The sequence below is a fragment of the Carettochelys insculpta genome, chromosome 5 (assembly GCF_033958435.1).
Source record: "Carettochelys insculpta isolate YL-2023 chromosome 5, ASM3395843v1, whole genome shotgun sequence".
In the NCBI taxonomy this organism is placed as follows: Eukaryota; Metazoa; Chordata; order Testudines; family Carettochelyidae; genus Carettochelys; species Carettochelys insculpta.
In genome coordinates, this window is record NC_134141.1 from 47,970,595 (window position 1) to 47,989,014 (window position 18,420).

At 43.7% G+C, this 18,420-nt stretch overlaps 1 protein-coding gene across 1 annotated transcript in view; it reads left to right on the top strand.

The window, feature by feature from the left end:
- CHSY3 (chondroitin sulfate synthase 3) overlaps positions 1–18,107 on the top strand; it is a 243,874-nt gene extending 225,767 nt beyond the window's left edge. The window contains exon 3 of the mRNA XM_074995041.1: positions 12,604–18,107. Coding sequence (XP_074851142.1) covers positions 12,604–14,169 — 1,566 coding nt within the window. The 3' untranslated portion in view covers positions 14,170–18,107. The remainder of the gene's footprint in view (positions 1–12,603) is intronic.
- Positions 18,108–18,420: the final 313 nt, after the last annotated feature.

The following is an 18,420-nucleotide window of genomic DNA, read 5'->3' on the forward strand; positions in this document are numbered from 1 at the left end:
AATAAATGTCACTTGTCGTCAGGTTTAAGCAAGAAAAAGGCCGGTTAAACAAAGTCACCGCTTCATCAGTTGGTCTACATATAAGATTCTTCAAAATACGCATGCAGACAAATAGGCTGCATCTATACGAGAGAGATTTTAGACACAAATGGGGTTTTGTACATAAAACTCATGGAACGTCTACACACACAGTGTGTTTTGTAGACAGAAACTGTTGAAAAAAAGCTGAGTAGATGCTTGCGGGCGGGAACCCTTTTGTTGACAGAGTGGATCAAAAGATCGATCCACTTTTATGTATAGACAGGGTCTATTGACAGAAGTTTTATCAGAACACCTCTTCTAACGGTAACTTCTATAGACAAATTCTTCAGCCTTTAGTCCAAAAGAAATTGTATCTGTAATTTACTTGAGAAACCAATGAAAGACAAGGTAAGAGGATTCTCTTGAATCTTTAAACTGAATCTCAGTTTACACCTGCCACAAGTCTCCAACTAGTGAAAAAGAAGGCTTTTTGTTCTAGGAAAAAGCCACAAGACAAGGCATCTGTGATGCAAAACATTTTCAGAGAATAAGCAGCAAAGCTCTCCTGAGGAAACACCATTTATGGTTTCACTAATTTAGGTGAATCATTCCACTAGATACTGGCTGCACACATCCCAAAGGGCTTCGTTTTGCCTTTACCCATAGGTCAGATACATATATCTGGAGCGAGTATTCTGAGTTGGAAGACATAAGAAATAACATTAAAATTTGCCTGTATTCTAATTGCAATCAGTTCTTCATAGGCCCAGCGTGACCAACACTAAGCTTGAGTTTTTAATCTCCTTCAAATATGCCAAAAGTAAGCCTGTAAAAATATTGACTGCATATGTTTCATAAAGCTATTGATTTATTCGGTGTAAAGTTTTTATTATCAAGCAGTTTTATGTGACATGGAGATTCAACTTAAATATTTTCCCCATGTATATTGTCACTTTTATGGCTTTTATATGCACTCTATATTGAACTACACTACCTTCACAAAAAATGAGTCTACTAATTTACAAGAACATTTACAGAATTGAATCTCTCCAGTTCCTTTCCTGATGTGATTTTCACTCTTATTGCATAAAGTTTGTTTGCAGCCACCAAACCTGGCTCTCACTGTTCTGTGCTGCTATTTAACTGTAATCTACCCTTAAATGTCTTCTGTGAGCCCCATACCCTGTGCAAGTGTTGATAATTCTGCTAGACTATATTGACCTCCCATGGTTCAGTAAATTCTCTGGTTTGACATTGGTCAGGTGCTGAAGGGTGCCGGACTACAGAGAGGTTGTAAGTGTCTGTGTATTTAGATAAAGCATCTACATAAAGGAATTTACCATAAATTGCCACAGAATCAATCTTTTTTTTTTTTTTTTGTACTCTTAGAATTCTGTTTCTAGTACTATAGAAAAGCACTGGATGTTTTTTAAATGACCAAATAATGGGAAATAAAACTTAAAAACACCATTGTCTTATTATTTAATCAGAGCTCAGAGCTTTTTATTGACATTGGTTATTCTCAAAATGAGCAAAGCGTATTTTAGCGCAAGGTTTTGACAAATATTAGAAAAAAATAAAACTCACAAAAGACAAGAAATTCCAAGAGTTAAATTCATTACTTAAAGTGCAGATCTACTTTGAAAATGGATTATGTAAATATAGTATTACAAAGATTTCTTGTATTTCACATCTATGCCCACTTTACAAATCTTTGACTGTGTCTACATTAGAGGGTTTTGTTGTTAAAACTGGTGTGTCATTGAGAGAACCTGTGGCGTGGCCAGATTCCCAAAGCATTCTGTTGACAGTAAATTTTTGTCGATAGTTACATCCTACTCCACATGAGGCATAGCAGCACTTCTGTCGATAGTTATATCCTACTTCTCATGAGGCATAACACCTCTGTTGACAGAGATCTGTTGACAGAAAGCTGGTCTGGATGTTCCGAGGGGCCTTCTGTCAGCAGAAAAGGCCTCCAGTGCACCATGCAGGTACCCTGGGAGACCCCCTGTCCACAGCAATCAGTGCTCTGTTTCCTGCCACCAGCCCCTCTTAAAGCTGCAGGGAGCCCGGGGAAACCCTGTGGCAGGAAGCTGAGAGTGTGGAAGCAGCAGAGCTACAGACTGCAGTCCCCCATGCCCTCATACCCACTCCCTGAGACTGAGCCTTCCCACATGGCAGACAGCCAGCTACCCAAGAACCCCCGGGGCCCTTGAGGGAACAGCCTGAGTGGTCACAGGACCCACCTTGGGGCACCAAGCAACAGGCCCCATCCTGGACTGGGCATGAGGTCCAGGCCCTGTTGGTTCTGTGGGGCGAGGAGGAGACCCTCTTCAACTCCAAGGCTAAGTGGTGCAATGCCCCCACCTACACCAAGATGGCCACCACCCTCCCAGAACTGGGTCACCCCACCCAGAGCATGGAGCAGGTATGGGCAAAAGTTAAGGAGTTCCAGGACTGCGATGCCAGCTGATGCTCCAGCGTAGGACTAGCCACCTGCCCTTGCTACAGAGAGCTGCACCAGATCCTGGGTGAAGAGAACACATTACCTTCACTGAGCCCTGTTGACATGGCGCTGGAGCCTCCCCCCGACACCTGCAGCTGGAGCCCCTGGAGGAAGAGCAGCAGCTCTCTGCAACTCAACCCCGGCCAAAGTCAGGGGCCAGCAGCAGCACCCTTATGATCATCCTGGAGTGGGTCCCCACCAGCCAGGCCTCCTCCAGGGCATCCTCAGAGCTGTGCAAGGGTCTGTCTGGTAAGTTGCCTGCACATCACACACCCCAGAGCCCGCTGTGCAGGCCACCCATGGCTTTGCTCCTGGGACATTCCTGTCCCTTGGCTCAGGCGTGTTGGTCGCTGCACATGGTGTGGGGCAGGGCCTCAGGGGCTGTGTTGCATGCATGACTCACTGTCTCTCTTCTTTGTCTTCCTTACAGCTGGATCTGCACTGTCTGAGGGCCAGGCCAGTCCCACCTCCCATGAGGTCAAGCCAGCCCCACCCCAGCACCAGGAAAAGCCTGCCCTGCCCGCGCACCAGGGTGGGCCTGTAATCATAGGGGACATCACTGGGTGTAAGGGGACATCCAGCGGGACCACAGTCAGGCGTTCTGGAGTGTGACAGAGCTCCCGGAACAGCAGATGTGGGACAACCGTTAGCAACTGTCGAAGGCCTGGGACCAACTCATGTCCTGCTTTGATGCTGCCACCTGAGTCTGGCAGGGCACGATGGCCCAGCTGCCTGCAGCTGTTGCTCCCACAGCCTGTGCTGCCCCTGCCACACCTGCCTTCCCCCCACCTCTGCTGCTCATGCCATCCCCCCACTACTGCTGCCGTGCCCCTGCCAGCCATCCCACAGTGGCTGAGGGCCATGACCACCCCCCATACTCCCTGCCCCTCCTCTCCCGACACCCCCTCGCTTCCCCTGCTGACCCAGACCCCACCACAGCCTCACCACCTCCACACCTTCCCCTGCTCCCAGCCCCAGTGGGGGCACCAAACCCACAGCTGGAGTGGATCCCAAGGCAAATGCCACTTGGGGTCCCACTTCCCCCTGGGTTCATGCCCCGCCATGGACTGATACGCCACCACTGTCCCAAGCCATGCCCATATAAATAATTCAAAGATGCTTGCACTTCGCTCTCTTATAAATAGTTTTGTGTTACATGGTTTTGTTTGCACAGATTTATCTTTGTTCCAGTAAAATAGTTAGCTGTTCACCATGCTCATCTCCCTCTTTATTGGGCAGGAGTTGGTAAGAGAGTAAAGGGAGGGGTTGTGGTGAGGAATATGGTAGGGCTGAGGGCATCAGGCCCCTGCTGGGGAGGGTCCTTGGAGGCTGTGGGAGAAGCTCTCCCTCAGGTCGTGCCAGATCCACATCCTGTCCTGTTGTGCGTGATATATCAGAGCTGCACCCAGCTGCTCATACCTAAGGCCAGAGTCTCCCCCTTCCCCTCCATTATATGTGGCCACAACATGGGTGAGCAGGCACTGGAACTGTGCCTTGAGGTGGCCGAAGGTGCACTTCACCTGCACCCGAGCCCAGTTGAGGCAGGCATTAAAGATCTCCTGGCTTGGGTCCTACTGGCTGGTGTAAGGCCTCATGAGTCACGGCATAAGGAAGTAGGCCATGTCCCCCACAATGCACAGTGGCATGTGCACATCCTCGACTACTAGCTCACAGCAGGAGATGAATGTGCCTGCCTCCATCCTCCAGCACAGGGCGGAGTTCCAGAACACCCATGTGTCATATGCCTGGCCCAACCACCCAATGTAAACATCTATGAAGTGTCCAGAGTGGTCGACCAGGGCCTGCAGCACTGTGGAGGAGTATCCATTTCTGTTGATATACTTTGCCACGCTGTGGTCCAGTGCATGGATTGGGATGTGGGTCCCATTGATAGCACCAAAGCTATTAGGCAACACCAAGGTGGCGAATCCGGCCATGACTGTGTCCATGTCTTCCAGATGGATGACCCTCCACAGCAGGATGGTGTTGATGGCTGTCATGACCTGCAAAGGGAGTGAAATAAACACATATCAGGGAATGAGGGAGGTAGTCCCTGTCCCCAGGAGGGGTCCCATCCCCCCAAGTTCTCTGGGATCCCCCCGTGAGGCTGCTCACCAGCAGCAGGGCTGTTTGAGGGTGGGATGGCACAGTCATGCTGGGATAAGTCTTCACCCATGCCCACCCCTCACACCTACGTCCCCGTTTCCTGAGAGCTCCCCTTTGGTGGGACGCTCCCCGACTTGCAGGAACTGTGGCCCCAGCATGCCTTACCTCCGTGAGGTGAGCCCTGATGGTGGACTTCCCTACACCAATCTGGTTTCCCACAGAGTGAGAGCTGTCAGGAATGGCAAGTTTCCAGGGGATGACTGTGAGCCGCTTCTCCATGGTGATGGCTGGCTGCAGCCTGGTGTCCTGTCTGCAGAGGGTGGGGGTGAGCCAGGCACAGAGCTCCAGGAAGGTGTCCTTCCACATGCAGACGTTCTGGAGCTCCTGCTGGTTGTCCCCCTACCCCATGACCAGCTGGTCCCACCAGTTCAACTGATGCGGTGACTGCAGATCTGTCTGTGCACCCAAAGGAGAAGGATGCAGGTGAGGCCATGTGGCAGCACTGGCAAGTTCCTGAAAGCAGGTGTCAGGATTGCCCTCACAAAGGAACAGGATGGCCCTGAGGAGGTGCAACAGGTGCTGAATCACCTCTGGGTGGGGCCAGTGCAAGCCCAGGGACTGTTCTGGCACCATGGCTATCTGGAAGGTGCTTTGTCTCTCAGCAAGGGTCGAAGCCTTAGTCTACTAGCTGTGCTGTGCCTTATGAAAGTAGGCAAGCCTTGGCATGGGCAGGGAACAGGTGTCGGGGGAGGGGGGTGGTGGTGCTTTAAGGGCACATCTCACTGGGGCTCCTGGAATGGATTGCCAGCCATGACCCTGTCTGACAGCGTTCTGTGTGGCCGTTCTGTCGAATGAGCAGCCAGGCAGTCTGGCCACTCTCTGTCAATGGAGCGGATTGAAAACGTGATCCGCTTTGCTGTCTGGCCACAATCTGTTGACAGATGTTTTGTTGGAAGATATCTTCCAACAAAAATGTCAGTTGACTGATCACTCTAATCTAGATGTAGCCTTTATTTGTAAGCAAGAGCCAGAATTTTGTCACCCTTACTCATAATACTTTTGTGAATAGTACCTATGATAATGAAACTCTGTGTGAAATAATCTGGCCACAATAATGATGTATCTACCTTTGAGCCCCGCATGCATCTTAAGGGATGAAACAGTCAAGCTCTGTTCATCCTGGCTGTAACTTCATGTATCTGTAATAGATAGTGGAGTTCTAAGTTATCTAAGGTACTGCAGAATAGAATCCAGCCTTTTCTCCAATTGCTGCATCAACTCAGCAATACATTTTTTCTTCACATGGGTAAAGAAATATGCCCCACAATATTCAGAGAAGGTTGATCTGCTGTGTAAGACAAGACAATTGTACACTCACTTTTTTTAAATCATGACCACAACTGCTCTACAATGTACATTGTTTCTTAGTATATGGACATGACAGTATGTATCCGGTACAAAAACAACATGATCGGTAATCCTTGCAGTAACTTAAACAGTAAACTCAATTCACACTTTATTTGGCAGAGACACTCCAAAGCATTGTAGTTTATAATGCAGATAAGCTGTACACAAATCTAATGATAATAGTAAAGGTATTGGTTTTGGAGATGTAAACTCAGTTTACTAGAAGCTATTTATCTCAGTGACATAAAGTACGCAATTTTCTCTCTTCTAAAGATTTCTACGACGAAAGCGGTTCTGAAGGCAATATACACTTTTAGTGGATATTTGTTTTGAAAGAGCTTGTTTTCTGTCCTGCATGATTAATTTTTGTTCATTACAAGCCCAGCTCTGTATTCCTTTACATTCAAAATTCCCCTTGAAATCACTGAGACTTTTAGATGCTCAGCAATGCAGAACAAGAGCCAGTCAGTAATTATCAGGATAAGACTGAAAAGCTACTCAATTTTTCTATAAAAAGCTGGTTGTTCAATAAAGCAAATAAAAAGCTGGTGTTATAATAATATTATGATTCATATTTTTTGTAAAAGGTGGGGTTGGGGCAAGGATTACATTTCATTACTTGACTGTTATATCTGAGGGAAATAATTTTATAAACAATCTTCAGAGAAAAATGGTGTTAATATAGAAAGCACTATTCTCATTCAGTCTTTTAATGTGAACTAGTCTTGTAATAATAATAAAAGAGGGACAGTTTGAGCATTTGCATTATATGTAATAAGGACTTTCACTTGTTATTACCACAGTAAATCAAAAAGATTACAACAACTTTGAAGATTTGCAGTGCAAATTACCCTATGCTTACATATTAACTGTTGTATTGAAGCATACAGGGAAACATTGTCTTCACTGTTATTCAGCTCACCAAGTTTTTTTCCTATTGCTTGCAGTACAGCTTTTCTTAGAGCACAATGACCACATCTCTTGCCAACTTCAAGCTTTGGCTCTCATAAAGAGATGCAATCAGAAAATGTTGCTAACGGTATTGCTAGCTGTGCTGTCTGAATCATTCAAAATGCAGAAAATAGTGAAGTCCTATGAAGAGTTAACACCCTGGGCTTCCTCCTACTGAATTGAGTAGGAGTCTCCCCACTCCCTGCCTTGAGTGGATTAGGATCTGGCCAAAGCTGGCCCAAACCACATATGGTATAATTTAGCATAGCATACCTATTCGCTTCGGTCATGTCTACACTACAAAGTAACTTTGAAGTTGCTCATTTCCAAGTACAACTTCAAAGTAACAGACTTCGAAGTTGAGCATCTACACACACCCTCCTTTGAAATTAAACTTCTAGGTAGGGCTCTGCTCCATTCCTGTGAATGGATTAAGGACTTTGAAGTTAGGATCCCTTACTTCAAAGTCAACTTCGAACTAAGGGGAAAAGTTTGTAGACTTTCTGCTGGCTACTTCGAAGTAGCTCCTAACTTCGGAGTTAACTTCAAAATTAAGTCCTAGTGTAGGACAAATCAGCCAACAAATCACAAATCAGCCAACTAAGATCAATGCAAGATCTGCTCCATTGTGTACTAAGATGCAAGTATTTCAGTGAATTATAGAAATATAGGTCTGGAAGGGACTTCAAGTGGACTTCTACTCCTTCCCACCATGCTGAGGTGGGATCAAGTACACTGAGACAATTCCTAAGTAGTGTTTGTCTATCCTGTTCTAGAAACCTCCAGTGACTGGGATTCCACAAACTCTCTAGATAACCTGTGTCAATGCTTAAATAATCTTTTTCTTAATATCTAACCTAAATTTCTATAATAACCTTTTACAGGTTTGAAGACTGTTATTTTGTTGCCTCTCAGTGTAGTCCCTATTGACAAAATATGCCCAATTCTTTCAACCTTGTCTTAGAGGCCATATTTTATAAACCTCATATCCTTTTTTTTTTTTGCTCTCTTCTGGACTATGTCCAATTTGTCTGCATGGTTCTTAAAGTGTGATGGCCTAAATTGGACACAATACAGCTAAAGCCTTATCAGTGCCAAATAGAGGACAAATTACTCCTTGTGTCTTACATATGACAATCCAGTTAATGCATCCCACAATGACATTTGACCTGTTTGGAACTGCATCACACCATTAACTAATATTCAATTTGTGAACCATTATTGTCCCCAAATCCATTTCTGCTTTACTGCTGCCTAGCTAGTAATTGCCCATTTTGTAGCTATATACGTGATTTTTCCTAAGTGCAGTGCTTTGCAGATGTCTTCACTGAAATTCATGTTATTGATTTCAGACCAATTCTCCAATTTATGAAGATCATGATGCATTCTAATCCTGTTCTCCAAAGGACATGGAAGTTTGCTGTAATGCATTAATTACTTTTACAGTACTATCAGCACATAGCCCCTAGACCTCAAGTCATCCCTTTTCTGACACCCCACCATGCAGGCTTGGTAGAAAATTGTAGACAGGAACCACTCAAAGGCTCTAGCTGGTACAGGCAGAAGCAGCCAAAGCACAATGTCCTTTGGATTGCCAGAGAACATTCTGTAGTTTTGGTTGGATCTCCTCTGCCTGTTGCTGATTGGCTGTTTGTTCCAACCCTTGTGCATTCCAGCCCTCTCCTCCTCCCTTTTCCTCACTGTCTTGTCACAGTTGCTTCACTGCGCACCTGCCTCTCTTTACCCTCTTTTCACTTGCCATGTCCCCTCACGCTCTTTACCCTCCCTGTTCTTTGTATTAACCTGTCCTGTCTTATGCAAACCCTTCCAAATAATATTGATGGTACTAACTTGATGTTTGCTTCCATCACATTGTTCAGTCTGCTTTTTTGTTCTATGTCTCCCACCTCCCTGCGTGTGTCTTGTCTCTTGAGACTGTAAGCTCTCCAATGCAGGAACCATTTATTAATCAGCATTTCATTTCTACAGGGGCTAACTCAATGGGTGTGTACTCACAGTCATCCGTTAGGCACTATCCTTGTAAATATTTTACATATTGTCAGTAGTAGCTACCTACTTACGTGAATCTGAGCTTTCCCATGTGGCAGGAAAAGATTCAGAAAGGGTTGCTTTACTCATTGCAGCTGTGAGAATTAGAAGCAGGTTTTGCAGTAGGTCCTTTATCACTGCCATCACCCTCCCACTTTTCACAGAACGCATTTCTGCCACAAATAACCATGTCGATAACAGTGAAGTGTAAGACTGATAATCATGAGAAATTGAGGGTGATTGCACTAAGGGCCACTGACAGGAGGGGCAAAGGGAGCAGTTGCTCAGGGCCCAGATCTCCCACCCACTGCCGTGGTCATGATGGCAGTGGCTGGAAGCTCCCTGGTGCTTTTAAATAACAGCAATTTAACTTGTTGTAGTGGACCAGCAGGGGGGCATGCATGGGAGGTACCCTGGGCAGCCTTGGACTCCCTGCTACTTTTAAAACCTGATAGTGGTGGAAACAGTGTGTGCATGGCACATGCACCATCCAGAAACCACCCATGGTTCAGCTCCATGCCCCTGTGGGGATGCCACAGTGGGCCAGAAGATGGTGGGTACCCAGGGATGCTAGCAGCTGGCGGGGAAAAGAGTTGGCGAGGGGAAGGGACAGTTGCTCCAGATCCTTTAACTTGCCACCAGAATCCTGGGCAGTATTAAAGGTCTGGCTGGAGATGGCCAGCCTCCAGCCCCACTCTTTCCACTCCAGGCCCTTCCCCTTTTGGGTCCCATACCCCCCGCCGCATACACACACCTTGCCCACTGGCCCAGCATTTCTGTTAACAGCCATGCTTGCACTGCAACTTGGACCCTGAGGCTGTCTCATGCCAGCTGTCTCAAGCTTACTCGGCTTGGACTAAGGGGCTGATTAATTGTGATATAGACTTAAGGGCTCAGGGTGGAGCCCAGGCTGTGGGATCTGGCCAGAGGTTTATTTTGACTTTTTTTTTTAAAATAGATTCTCAAGACACACCTGTTTGGCTCAAAGTAACTAAGCAAATTAACCTCAACTGAATAAAATGGGTAGTTTTTTCCCCACAGAATGGCTGTGTCTACAGTAACGAGTCCTTTTGGAAAATCAGGCCCTCTTCCAAAAGAAGAAGTGGAGTGTCCAGACACAAAATACACTCTTTCGAACTCCTTTCAAAAGAACTCAGTGCTCCTTCCGGAGGCCCCTTCCTCTCCCACATGAGGAAGAGCATCTTTTTTCTGAAAGATAATTTTGGAAAAAAGCATGTGTAGATGCTCCCTTTGTCTGAAAGAGCAGTCCTTGTGGTGCCTGGTTTTTCGATCCCTAGCCCGTTCTTTTGAAAGAGTAGATTGTACGGACACACTCTTTTGAAAGAGCAGATTGCTCTTTTGATCCTCTTTTTTGCGTGTGAACATACTCTTTCGAAAGATCACTGTAGCGTAGACATGGCCAATATGATATGACGTGGGCTTGTTTAGCTTGGAAAAAAGAAGATTGAGGGAGGACATGATAGCGGTTTTCAGATATCTTAAAGGGTGTCAAAAGGAGGAGGGAGAAAACTTGTTCTTCTTGGCCTCTGAGGAGAGAACAAGAGGCAATGGACTTAAACTGCAGCAAGGGAAGTTTAGGTTGGACATTAGGAAAAAGTTCCTAACTGTCAGGGTGGTCAAGTACTGGAACAAGTTGCCAAGGGAGGTTGTGGAATCTCCCTCGCTGGAGATATTTAAGAACAGATTAGATAGATGTCTATCAGGGATGGTGTAGATAGTGGTCGGTCCTGCCGTCGGGGCAGGGGATTGGACTCGATGGCCTCTCGAAGCCCCTTCCGGTCCTAGTGTTCTATGATTCTATGATTCTATGATAAAGTGACTGCTTTAAAACAGATGGAATCAAGGGTGCTAGCCTGCCCAATCACACTGTATTTGTCAAGCTAGTTTCATTTACTGTAACTCACTATTGATTTCTGAGGACATCCTACTTTTGTCCAATTACTAAATGAAACTAATTGTAATAATATCTACTGAGTAAAGTACATGACTGGGCGCTAGAATATCTTGGTTGCCTCTGGCCTACACTGCTGACCTGTTCTTGAGCAAGTCGTGCAACCTGTCTGTGTCTCAGTTCCCCTCCTCATAAACTGTCCTGAATGTTCACTACAGTTTGTAAAATGCTTTGATACTGTCTTCACTGGGAAGCAAGAAAGAAGAGTAAACTATTACTAACCATTCTTAAATACATTTAAGTCACGCCATCCATTCCTGAGATAACAAACACTGATTTAATTGGAAGCATGTTCCCAGTAATGTAACAGAAAAAGAAAGGCAGTCTGTTTTCATTTGTTTGATTAATGGGAAAGATTTTTTTCTGTAATTAGATTACATAGAAAAGGAAAAAAGTGCTCATTAGGTAGGAAATGTTGTTCAGAGCCTTGTTGGTGAACTGAAGCACTAATTAGATCTTGAGGTTTGTATGGAAGTCTGTCTTCCACGCACTGCAGAGATCAGCAAAGATGACATCTGATATAAGAAGAAACAATAGCCCAGCTGCAAAATGTTTTACCAATGCACTTTTATTACGAACCTCTCTAGAATGGGGATCTGCCTTAAATATTTTTCAACTCATAGATAATATTAATCTCTTATGCTAAGAACCAAGAAAGCAAAAGTGTAATAAGCCTGTTAGCAAAAGATCCTAGAGCAGAAAACACAAATCACAATATTTAGCAAAGTTGTTATTAATTTCATCCACAGTTTTTCCATATTGCTCATTTCTTCTTCTTCTGTAAATGAGTTGGCTTGTATAAACAAGCCAATGTTAAGTGCTATCGATTTGCTTATTGCAATAGTCAGTATTAGGCCATGTCTACATTACCTGAAGATCGACCCATTCTGGGTCAATCTTAGAGTTCAATTTCACACACCTGGTAGGGATGCATGAACTCTACCTATCAGGAGTCAGCAGTTGACCCCTGTGCTCCTTGCTATTTTGAGGAGTGAGGGAGGTCAATGGGAGAACTATCCCACCGACCTTCCTCAGTGAGGACAGACAGGTAAGTTGATTGCAGGTAAGTCGATTCTAGCTATTCAGTTGTTGTAGCTAGAATTGTGTATGTGCAATTGACTTACCTGCCTAGTGCTGACCAAGCCTTAGTTACTTTGGGCGGCTCAGATGTGTCTTGACCTAAATCCAAGATTCTGTTTTATTAAAGAAGCCTCAGTCACTAATTCTTTGCAACAATTGTTCGCTAAGGAGCTGTACTCCCACTAAAGTAAATTCTACCAATAATTGCTCACGTGATTTACTACTGGGTGTATGAACTCGAAAATGATACCCACCTGGTTTTCCAGGTAGAACAAATAAAGGTAAGCACAAGATGTCAACCATTTTATTTATTTGTGAGCCATTATATTTGCTTATTGTTGACACAACTGGAATTTAAATAAATAATAGAATGCACATAATTAAAATTCAATATTTGACTTAAAACAGATATAAAAAGTAAACCACAATAAGTTAACAGATGTTCATTGGCTTGCATTTTTTTAGCATTTTCCCCTACTTAACTGCATTTATTTTCTTCCCTCTCCAGATGCAGCAATTGTTCCATGAAAATTATGAACACAACCGGAAGGGTTACATTCAAGATCTTCACAACAGTAAAATACATGCAGCCATAACACTTCATCCAAATAAAAGGCCAGCCTACCAATACAGACTTCACAATTACATACTGAGTCGTAAAATTTCAGAGCTACGCTATCGTACCATCCAGCTCCATAGAGAAAGTGCCCTCATGAGCAAGCTCAGTAACAGTGAAATAAATAAGGAAGATCAGCAGCTGGGAATGATGCCATCTTTCAATCGCTTCCAGCCCCATGAAAGGAATGAAGTCATTGAATGGGAATTCCTGACAGGGAAGTTCCTTTACTCTGTGACTGAGAATCAACCACCCAGGCAGACCATTAATAGCGTTCTGCGGGCAGCATTGGATGACACTGTGATGCAAGTAATGGAAATGATAAATGAGAACTCTAAATCTCGGGGCAGGCTTATTGACTTCAAGGAAATACAATATGGCTACCGGAGGGTTGATCCCATGCATGGAGTGGAATATATCCTGGATTTGCTGCTTTTATACAAAAGACACAAAGGAAGAAAACTTACTGTTCCAGTCAGGCGTCATGCTTACCTTCAGCAGTTGTTCAGCAGGCCTTTTTTCAAAGAGGCAGAGGAGCTGGATGTGCGAAGCCTGGTGGAGAATATAAACAGCGATACACATCAGTCCTTCTCTTTTCTTTCAAATTCTTTAAAGATTTTTTCATCATTCCAAGGCACCAAAGAAATAGGAGGGCATAATGACAAGAAAATACATATTCTTGTCCCTCTAACAGGAAGATATGACATTTTCTTAAGATTCATGGAGAATTTTGAAAAGACTTGTTTTATTCCCAGGCAGAATGTAATGCTGGCAGTAATTCTGTTCAGTTCTGATTCTGGCCAAGATTCTAGCAAACACAGAGAGTTGATTAAAGAATATCGTAGTAAGTACCCGAAGGCAGATATGACCCTAATTCCCATGACAGGAGAGTTTTCCAGAGGTTTAGGTCTTGAAATGGCCTCATCTCAATTTGACAATGACACTTTGCTGCTATTCTGTGATGTTGACCTGATATTCACACAAGACTTTCTCCAAAGATGTAGAGATAATACTATTCAAGGACAGCAAGTTTATTATCCCATCATCTTTAGTCAATATGATCCAAAAGTAATATATGGAGGCAACCCTCCAGCTGACAGTAACTTTGTTTTCACAAAGAAAACTGGATTTTGGCGAGATTATGGATTTGGAATCACTTGTATTTACAAAAGTGATCTACTGAATGCTGGTGGGTTTGATACCTCAATTCAAGGCTGGGGACTTGAGGATGTAGACCTCTTCACTAAAGTAATAACTTCAAGGCTGAAGGCTTTTAGAAGTCAAGAAGTTGGAGTTGTACATATTTTTCATCCTGTTCATTGTGACCCCAATTTAGACCCTAAACAATATAAAATGTGTTTAGGGTCCAGAGCAAGTACATTTGCATCTACCACGCAGCTGGCTGAACTCTGGCTAGAAAAACATTTAGGTGTCAGGTATAATCAAACTCTCTCCTGACATTCCAGCTCATTCTGCCTTTTTGGGGGAGTTTACCTCATTGTTTTTATTTTATTGTCATATTCTTAAACTCCTCTTTGTCTTCCAAATGGTGTATGTTGACCTCAAACAAAATGAGACTGCTGTACACTAATATTTCCAATTCCTGCTCAACTGGTTAGATGTGTTACTTTCCTATTCCCTTGTTCAAAATTGATGGAGATCATGGCAATCAAATGATCGCACGGAGCACATCTGTTGTGAGAGACTGTGTCAAAGGAATGTTTTCTTTGGACTTTAGGATGCAATATCAGTCTTCATTGTGTTTGTCAAACTTAATGTGATACAAATATTTACTGGTGAAGGTACCACAAAAGTGCTTTATGCTTCCTCTGAGGAAGGAACTCTGTAACATAAATTTGAGTTTTATAATTTATATGAGGACTTATATATATACATATATATATAAACTCTACTTTTCTTTCTCTTAGAATTTTTAAAGTAAATGAATAACTATGATTGTATCTTTATTTTTTAAAAAAATTAAAAACTGAGGTGTGTCTTTCCAAATGCAACTGGTACTGGCTACCAAGATCCTTAAAAGTCTTATTGTAATAATGAGCTCCTTATTCTTGTCTGCTCTGTGTGAATGAACTTTGTTTTCTCAAGGGAACGTGATTTTATCAATTACTCATGTACATTGTAGAGGCTTTGTGAAAAAGTCCTTCATTTGCTGGCAAGAAGAAACTATGACAAAACATGATTATTTATAATAAAGACATATAATGTAGTATTCTTTTTCAAAACATAGAATAAGTTGCTCTGTCTCTTTTAAAAGTGGCTCTCTAACATATAAATGATTTTCTTTCACATTCCTTTCAGAAAGCAGCACTTGCTATAGAGTGATAAAAGTGTAGTTAATATTGCCTCCTTTTACATTTGTGCTTTAACGTTGGTATTCAGTAACCAACCATTGTAAAATTACAAAAAAACTTTTTAAAAAAAAGTATGAAAATGTGCTACTGCTGGTCAAAGTTCCTTGTCAAAAGATTTATACTAGTGGTGGTTATAGAACAGTGTTAAGAATTATGACAGCATGAAATGAGGCTTGCCTATGAGGAGATGGGGAGGAGACAGCTGCAATTTTAAAGGAAGCCAGCAGGGGGCGCTAACAGAATTGCTGGGCCCTTGGGCAAGGTGGGGTGGGGCTGTCTCTGCTCTCCCACATGAGGGTGGGAGTGGGGCAGCCAGCCCTCAGTATCTTCCAGATTGTGCCACGTTCCACTCCTCAACCAGTTCTTAGTGCCACCCAGTTCACATTGCCTTGGGGTTTGGTGGTGATTAAAAGGTACAGGGACTGTAAGTGGGCCTTGGCCCAGGATTCTGGCCACTGTCACTGGGACAGAAAGGGCAGAGCCTGGAGTCTTGGCACCTTTAAATTGCTGCTGGTGCCCCAGGCAGCACTGAAGTATTACTTGGGGAAGGCAAGCCCCAGGTCTGCCCTTTCTAGCTGAGGCACTGCCCCTTCCGGTGGTCCGGAATTGCCCTCTCCCACCTTGCCCAAAGTCTGGCTAAGTCTGTCAGCAGCCCAGCCTGAAATTGTCGTATTATGGATCTGTGTAGTATTTAAAATGAAAAAAGCATAAGACGAAATAAATACATGGTCAATTTTTATACTGAAAGGGTTTTTTTTTACATAGGGAAAGTGTGTGATCACTTTTAAGGTTGTTTGTGTTTTCTCTTTAGGTGGTGCTTTCTTGCACAAGTTTTCTTTTTCATGTTCTTTTTTTACACACATTTTGAATATTTTGCTCAGTCTTTGCTAACAACTCACAGAGTATATGCGAGAAACCATCAGATTTTAGCCAGGCTTGAGTTAATATATTGAATATCTGTAATAACTAATGCAGTTGACCTCGAACTGCATTGCAAAGAGAGTTAGGCAAATGACGCAAATAAAAATCCCTCAAATATTTGTTCATATGTTCGCACAAATATGTTTACAGCACTTGTTTTTGTGTTCCCTTTTCAAGTGACTGACACTTGTGTAGACATGAAGGGAAAGTTCTTGGAAGCCGGAAGACCTGGTGGCCACCCAACACTCTTGCAACAATGATAAGTACAGATCCCAGAGATTTCTCTCGGTAAGCAGCTAGAATTCAAATCTAGGAAGTAATCCTTGCAGGAGAAGGCATCATGAGTAGCAAAGAAGGGGGGCAGTGTTCCCTGTAAGCTGATCACTTGGGTGGCTGCCCAGGAGAGATTCAGGTGCTGTCAAACTGATTAGTAGAGCACCCACAGTGCTCAGCGTGTGTTTCTCTTGGTGGCACACATCTGCACATGCCTTAGTGCACATAACAAAGTTTATTCCATCCATAGATGGAAAAAATTAGAGGGAATACTGGTGGGAGCCCACAGAATTTGGGCCCAGGGTTAGCCTCAGCTGCCCTCTGAGGGCTCTTGTGTTTCATTTGTATGTGCTATCATGGAAAATATTGGGAAGCATGAGCTGTGAGAATTCATACAGTAATATGTTTCATTCAAAGACAAGAAATAGCAATAAGGAAAGGGCAACACACACAGCAGCCCAGGTCCTGGGACAGGTGAGGTTGTTAAAAAAATCACAACATGAAGTGATGACTGTGATTCCACCCCATTTTCTTTGAAACCAGAGAAGACTATAGGTTGCACCCCTCTTGTCTGGTGTGGTCCAGACCTGACAGGTCCCAAAGAAGATAATTTGCTGGACAAGGGGAGGTCCATGGCTTCTGTTCTCAGACAGCCCAGCAGTCCCTGGGCTGCTGTAGTCCCAGCCTCCCTCTCCTGGAACTTGGCCCCAGCTTGGGCTCCCTGGTGCTGCCCCAGGGCTCCAGACCTTGCCCCTTAACTGCCATGGAGCAACCAAGAAACTACATCTCGGTCCCCTGGCCCTGCAGGGCAGGTGGGGGCTCCTGCTCCTCCTTGGCTTCTGCAGCATGGTGGGGGAGTTCCTGCTCCCACCTCATGTTGCTACCAGGGAAGGAGGGCAGGAAGGGCTCCTGCATTAGCACCCATGCTGCCACAGGGCAGGGAGGAGGGCTCTGCTTTTGGTTCCTCTGCCACAGGACAGGCAGAGCTTTTCCACTGCCCCCGCCCGAACCCAGTATTCTCTCATTCTGGAACATCTGTGGTCCGCTAGATGGGAGAGTACTGGATTTGAGAGGTGCAACCTGTGTTTTCATCACTCTTCATCTTTGTGAAGAAGGAGGTGGTATGGATGGAGATGGATAGTTACAGCAAGAGTTGCAATTGCTCAGACCACGTTGGGAGGACTCTTCTTCTCCCTGCTGGCCATCTCAATGATGCTGACACAATTGTCTGGGGAAAGTGCAGTTCTTAATTACATATGGAACCCTGAATTTAAATTTGCATGAGTATTTATGTCTAAAGTGCTTACACTCTTGTTCAATTAGGGAACCAAGCATAGGCAACCTGAACAATCAAACCAAACACAATTAACCAAGAGAGCTCAAATAGCAAGTATCAGAAAATGAATGAATATTCACTGGCAAATGCCTGTGTTGTCTTCTAGGCCATAGACCTAGAAAAGAGACCAGTAGTTTTGCTCTGCTTGTGTATAGTCTAACTCTAATTCCCTTGGCTAGCTTATTGGCCATAGGGTGTTTGCTCAGCTCATATTAAAAATAGAGACCAAAACAATCATGTTAGTGACAATGCTATACAGAGGGCTTGCTGGTTTGAGTCCTAAGTGATATGAACAAAATGTCTGTACTTAGTATTACAGGTATTTATTTCATGTATGACTTATTCATTTGTTTACACAATGAATTACTTTGTTACAAACCTGATCGTAAATCTTCATTATAAAATACTGTATTGTTTTTGGAATAACTGTCATGAAATCATGAGACTTGCATTAGTTTGTTTAAGGTATAATGTACTTTTTAATAAGAACATAATAAAAAAGACATAAATGTCAGAGTAATGTTGTGAATGTGTAGATTAAGACTGGAGCGTCCACTGTTTGTTTGCTTTATCCCATTTTAATCCTGTTATGACTATAAAATGAAATCTTTTGTATGCTATCCCATGGACGTGTGCAATCGATGGATTAATAGTAAAAGAGACTGTAATGTCACAGCCTCTTGGAGAGGGAAATAGGAGAAATGGCTTGTGCCTGTTGGTACGTCTGTCATTGGTACACTGCTCTGCTCAGAAAAATCAGAAATTTTAAAATAAACAACACATTTGGTTTTCTCCCAATGCAATGTG